At 55.9% G+C, this 6,538-nt stretch overlaps 1 protein-coding gene across 1 annotated transcript in view; it reads left to right on the forward strand.

Annotated features, from left to right (window-relative positions):
* The window catches only part of Usp30 (ubiquitin specific peptidase 30), a 23,466-nt gene that overhangs the window by 5,035 nt on the left and 11,893 nt on the right, over positions 1 to 6,538 (forward strand). Inside the window, exons 4-5 of the mRNA XM_028765469.1 lie at positions 1,579 to 1,682; positions 6,353 to 6,451. Coding sequence (XP_028621302.1) covers positions 1,579 to 1,682; positions 6,353 to 6,451 — 203 coding nt within the window. The remainder of the gene's footprint in view (positions 1 to 1,578; positions 1,683 to 6,352; positions 6,452 to 6,538) is intronic.

Raw genomic sequence — 6,538 nt, forward strand, 5'->3', positions numbered from 1 at the left:
CTGCAGCCCCGCGTCTGTGCCCCCCATCTTAACCCTCTGCAGCCCCGCGTCTGTGGGGCCCAGCGTCTGTGCGGCCCGGCGTCTGTGCAGCCCGTCTTAATTCCTATGCTTCTACATAGCCAGGGACCTCATTTGCTTTGTAGCTCAGTGGCGCCTGTAATCCAGGCTGTGGCAAGCGTCACAGCACGGGGCCATCTGTGCGCAGAAATACAGCTCTTTGGGAAGAATGGTGGAGCCCTCCTGTTGGTGGCAGGTGGAGACAATGACATTTTCCCAGGAGTGTGGTTCCTTTCTCCACTCTGCAGCCTTTGTCCTGAAGGGGGAAGGGCTGGGCCAACATGCTCACCACAGGCTGCCTAGGTAGCTGCCCTCCCACACCAACCCCCATGTCCTGCCCCTCAGGTTCTGGCCGGTTCCAGCCAAGTCAGATTGCTCAGGTGGAGCTGCAGTGGAGGGAGGGGGTGCAGGAGGTGGGCAGTGTTCCCATCCCCTGGGTCAGAGCCTTAAATGTGAGGACTCTCACGTGCTTGACTGCACACCAAGGGGCAGAGAGGGTCTGGCCTGTGTTCTGTGTGGATCACTGGAGCAGACCCTGAGAGCGCTGACTCTTCCTTTGTCTCCCTGTGAGCAGCAGTGCACTGTGGTCAGAATGACGCAGTCTGTGGCCAATGGGCTTCCCTGCTGTTGGTTTTTGTTTTGTTTTGAGACAAGTCTCACTATGTAGCCCTGGCTGTCCTGGAGTTCACTCTGTAGACTTGGCTGGCCTCAAACTCAAAGGGATCCTCCTGCTTCTGCCTCCTAAGTGCTGGGATTAAAGCCCTGCACCACCACACCCAGCATAGATGTAGTTTTATTGTTTATGTGTTATGCATCTCTGTGGGTATCCTTGGGGGTCACGTGAGGACACCAGACCCTTAGCTGGAGTTAGAGGTGACGAGCTGCCTGGTGCTGGTGGCTTCCCAAATAACAACAGCAGTGAATAACATAAATTATAAAAAGATAAAGGCAGGTCCACTAAAGGGTCACCAAATCTTGTGCTGTTGCCAGGATTGTGTGTCCCAGGACTGGTCCCACACTCCTGGGGTCAAGAAAGCAAGAAAGCTTCTTACCTCAGCATCCTCAGCAGCTGGGACTCTGATGTATGCACTGTGTCAGACAAACTTTTTTGTTAGTTGGGCTTTATTGTACTTTTGATTATAAAGTAAAGCATTCAGCTGCCCCCTCAGTACCTGGCGGTCAGAAGCCCTCAGGTAGGAAGCCATGAGCCCCGGGGAGAGGTGTCGCATGCTGCGTATGGGTCGCCTTGGCGTGAGTGCCTTCCAACCTTGAGAATTATGAGTTCAGACCACACTCAACTGACTTACAACACCCCTCTTTATCAGATGGTAATTTGTAGCTTTCTGAAATCTTAGATTCATTCAACAAACATGACATGCTGACTCTGCAATGTGTAAGGCTCCAAAGATCGTGAGGGAGCTGCAGTGTCACTGGGATGCTGTCACCTCCGTGCGCTGTCACCTCCGCATGTGCGGCACTTTCTTACGCTCTGACTCAGTTGTCTTCCTCTCTTATACCCAGCTCTGTCCTGCCAAGAAGTCACTGAGGACGAGGTCTTGGATGCCAGCTGCCTGCTGGACGTCTTGAGAATGTACCGATGGCAGATCTCGTCCTTTGAGGAGCAGGTGAGCACTGCGACAACAGGCTGAGCCGGGAGACGCCTTTAACTAGGGACGAGGGGTGCGAGCACATGCGTGCAGGGCTGTGTGCACATGCCTCGGGGATCGAGTCCAGGGCCTTGGACGTGCTAGGCAAGTCTTCTCCTTGTTAGATGGTGAGAGCAGAGGGCCAGTGTCTCACTGCTGTCCTGATTAGAGAGGACACAACACCCATGCTGCACAGTGGGTAGGCGCTGGCACTGGGGGATTAAACGGTGGGCAAAAGGGAAAAGCTTCTGACTTTCCACCAGCTGCACTCAGGTCGTGAGAGAGCCAGGTTTGTGTGAGATGGTCTTTCAGCCCTCACCCTTCATCTTCAGAGGGGGCTTAAACTGTCCCCAGACTTCCAGCAGGTGTCCCTCACAGCCACAGGCTTCATCCAAGACCCTCCACCCTCCCTTTTGCAACTTCACCGTGGTCTTTGGAGTTTGGTGTGCCACTCTCCTGACCACTGTTACCTGAGCCATCCCGGTCCAGGCTGGCAGACCTGGGGCCTGGGGAGAGATGCTCCAGCTCCCCACACACATCTTCCCCAGATGCACCTCCTGTGCATGCTGTCAGCATCCAAGCACTGAACGGGGGCAGGGAGGCAGCCCTTCCGAGACTCCACACTGGGGCTGGAGCAGGAGGGATTCCTGCTCCTTGTTCTTGCTGATCTGAAGCCCTGTGGTGTGTTTCCAACACGATGTGTGTGACGAGTGTCTCTGTGAAGGTTTATCTCGCTGGCTGCACTTGGGAGCGAGCATATGTTTCTGTCTCCGTTGGACATGACCCTCAGCTACTGCTCTGGCTCCGCTGTCTTCCTTGTGTCTCAGCCGAGAGACACTGGCTCCAAGGACAGTCCCACCCTTCTGTCAGGGACGACTTAAGCCAAGTCACCCTTGGGACTGTTTCCCAAATGGTCAGCGCACAGCAGTGGTGCTGCCTCAGGGAGGAGGGGAGGAGGGGAGGAGGGAAGGGGGAGTGTCTGTGTTGTTCTCTTGATCTTCAGCAGGCAGAGCCTCTGCTCTTGGCTTGCACACCACTCACCGTCTAGTCTGCCGAGAGCAGCTCACACTGACGGGCAGTCCACTCTGTGTCTAACCCGGGAGCCGTAGGAGATACAATGGCTCAGTCATTCATGAGTGTCACCTGGCTGCACCCCCATGACAGCCTGTAAGGAGTCAGGGCAGACAAGAGACCAGGTTCAGTGAGATCACCTGAGTGATCATCTAGTCCGCATAGTCGGGGTTAGGGGCCAGGAACCTGGAGGCAGGAGTTGACGTAGAGGCCGTGGAGGGATGCTGCTTACTGGCTTGCTCCCCATGGCTTGCTCAGCCTGCTTTCTTATAGAACCCAGGACCACCAGCCCAGGGATGGGCCCACCCACCAGGGGCTGATCCCGCCCACATCAGTCTCTAATTAAGAAAATGTCCTACAGTTGGATCTTCTGGAGACATTTTGTCATTTTTCATCCTCTCAGATGTCTCTGGCTTGAGTGCAGTTGACATAAAAGGACCCAGCACAGAAGGGAAGCACTGTCCGCGTGATTGGCAGCTGAGGAAAGGGGGAGGGGCTGCTGCAGGGACCCAGCCCAGAATGACATAGCTCACCTCTGGCTTAGGCAGGGGTTGAGGAGGGTTAGAGTCTGGGATGTGTTTAGGAGCTGGAGCCTTGGGGATGAGGAGGGCAAGCCTGGGCTTCTTGGGGAACATATGGAACCCCTCATTCTGCTCTGGAAGGTCTTGTGCACGGGGGTGGGGGGTGTCCTTTTCTCTGGCAGAGCTGACTGTCCGAAGCTGGCTGTGGAGCTTGCAGAAGCTCACTCGTTAGCTCAGGAGCTGGGTCAGTGCCGTGGCCTGCCGTTCCTCCCCAGCACTGCACAGCCACAGATCAATAAAGCCGACAGATCTGAGTCCGGTGGCCTCAAGTCTGGGATCTGCTCTCACCAGCTTACACATCACTCTGGCGCCCACACAAGATGAGACCCAGGGTGGGAGCAAAGTCCTCAAGGCCCAGCCTGAGAGAGGGAGAGCAGGAGCCACAGAGTGGCTGAGCAGGCAGCATCTCTGAGGAGGATGTCTTTCACGTTGATCCTTAGAGGCACATCCTGCCATAGAACCAGCAGTGACACTGTGGAGCCGGCCCAAGAGTTGCCAGAGAGACGCAAGCAGGCGTTTGTAGGTTGCCATGCTTAGAATCCCTCACAGAAGCTGTGGTGTTTGAATTTGCTTGACCATGGGAAGGGGTGCTATTAGGAGGCGCGGCCTTATTTGAGGAGGCGTGGCCTTGACAGAGGAAGTGTGTCACTGTGGGGTGGGGTTCCCATGCTCAAGCTCCACCCAGTGCAGAGGGGAGAGTCGGCTGCCGCCTTTGGATCAAGATGTGGAGCTCTCAGCTCCTCCAGCACCACGTCTGCCTGCACGCTGCCATGCTGCCCGCCGAGATGGTAATGGATTGCACGTCTGAACCTGTAAGCCGACCCCAGTGGGATGTTTTCTTTATGAGTTATCTTGGTCAACGTGTCAGTTCACAGCAATGAAACCCGAAGTCAGAAATTGGTACCGGAGTGGGGTATCCAAGGCAACTTCAGCTTACAGCCTGTTCTAGTGTGTGTGTAATTCCCAGCACAGGCAGGGCCGTGCCGTGACTGCTAGATCATCCCCCGAGACAGCCTTCCTGACACACAGATCACAGTGCTGATGATGACACACCAGCTCTGATGACGATCCCTCTGCGGGGCAGTGACCAGCCAGCCTGACAGCACAGATATGGACAGGGAGTCCTGAAGGGTTACACTGGAGAGGATGGACTCGGAGAAGTTCCTCACCATGCTGAGAGGCAGCACAGAAGCTGTGAAGGGTAAAGGTCTGGAAAAGTCCCGAGACTTCTACATTGAAGCACATGGGTCTGGCCCATGAAGACGCCAGTGTTGATACAACTGCTGCCGCCAGCCCTGCTACTGTGACGAGGACAGGGACATAGACCTGGGTGACTGGTGCAGCATCAACTGGATGGAAGATTCCAACATGGAGGTTCTGACCCAAGAGACGCTTCATAAGCAGTGCCACCTGTTGAGTCCATGCCACCACCAGCTGTGTCATGCATTGTGGCAACAAGTCTGTCTCTGCCGTGGAGGTGAAGCAGTCTTAGGGTGTGAAGCCTAGACCCAGTTCCCCAGCCCTGCCTGCAGTCACCCCCAGCCCAGGGGTGCCCCTGGCCTCAGTCACCCCCAGCCCAGGGGTGCTCCTAGCCTCAGTCACCCCAGCCCAGGGGTGCCCCTGGCCTCAGTCATCCCAGCCCAGTGGTGCTCCTGGCCTCAGTCACCCCCAGCCCAGGGGTGCTCCTGGCCTCAGTCACCCCCAGCCCAGTGGTGCTCCTGGCCTCAGTCACCCCAGCCCAGTGGTGCTCCTGGCCTCAGTCACCCCCAGCCCAGTGGTGCTCCTGGCCTCAGTCACCCCCAGCCCAGGGGTGCTCCTGGCCTCAGTCACCCCCCAGCCCAGAGGTGCTCCTGGCCATCCTGAAAAGGAAGCTGCTAAGCACCAGCGACCTGACACAATCCCAGATCCTTGTGAGGAAGATGTGGAGGCTTCTGGATGCCAGGGAGATGGCTGAAGTCTGTGCACAAGATTCCCTTCTTGATGGTAGGATTTGGGGATCCTGCTGAGAGACTCCTGTCAGAGAGAACTATGCTCACAGCACATGACTGTCACCAGGAGACTGTGACACACTTCCTCCAGTTGGGCCACATCTCCTCACTTCCCATGGGTCACACATATTCAAAACACCACAGAGCCAATAGGCAGAGCCCTGTAAACCCCAGCAGTGGACGAAGAGATGAGGACAGACCCTTCCCGTGGCCATGAGCCCAGGCTTCCCCTGCCCAGCCAGTAAGCTGCATCTTCAGACGAAACAACAACAGTTTTTAAAAGATTTTTCTTTTATGCGTTTGGTGTTTAGCCTGATGTCCACCGGGACCACAAGAGGGCCTTGGACCCGAAGAAGCTGGGGTTACAGCAGTTGTGAGCCACCATGTGGGTGCTGAGAACCAAACCCAGGTCCTCTGCAAGAGCAGCCAGTGCTCGTACCCACTGAGCCATCTCTCCAGCCCCACAAACAAAATTTTTAGACAGTGCAATCCAGCCAGCCCTTAAAAGGAAGGGGCGCTTCAGCATGCTGCATTGTGGATGAAACTTGAGGACAGTGTGCTTAGGGACATGCTTGTTTGCTCTGGGCAGTGCCTCAGAAGCAAACCAGCAGGGACTCTGCTCCCTTCATGTGAGCTGCCAGGCTACCAAGGGCAGAAGGGAGGAGAGAGGGCTCAGGAGAGGGCGGGCAGTTACTGTCTAGCGGGTCTGCATCTCAGTCAGGGATGGATGGTGGTGCTGGTCACACAAGGGTCTGAATGTTCTCAGTGCTGCTGTTGTACTCCTGAGAGGGTTGAGGCATTTGGTTTTGTACTGCATGCATCTTGCCTGTGTTTTAAAAGCAAGCCCCTGCTGGAGGTGGAGGCCAGTCTCCTTCAGTTATTAGGACTCAGAGAAAGCAGAAAGCAGTCCGCCTCGGTAAGAGTTGGGTCTGTCTGCTGCACACGGCCTGGGTTCTGACCCTGGCCTTGCCTCGTGAACCTGTCTTCAGAGAGCTTTGTCCTTTGATAGGATGCTCATGAGCTGTTCCACGTCATCACCTCATCCCTGGAGGACGAGCGGGACCGCCAGCCTCGAGTCACCCACTTGTTTGATGTCCATTCCCTAGAGGTAACGTCTCAGTGTCAGTCTGTGCATGCGCAATAAGTATAGGGCACACAGTCTGTGTCAGTGTGTGCACACTCAGTAAGGACAGGG

Source organism: Grammomys surdaster, unplaced genomic scaffold, assembly GCF_004785775.1.
Source record: "Grammomys surdaster isolate TR1022 unplaced genomic scaffold, NIH_TR_1.0 164, whole genome shotgun sequence".
NCBI classification, from domain to species: domain Eukaryota; kingdom Metazoa; phylum Chordata; class Mammalia; order Rodentia; family Muridae; genus Grammomys; species Grammomys surdaster.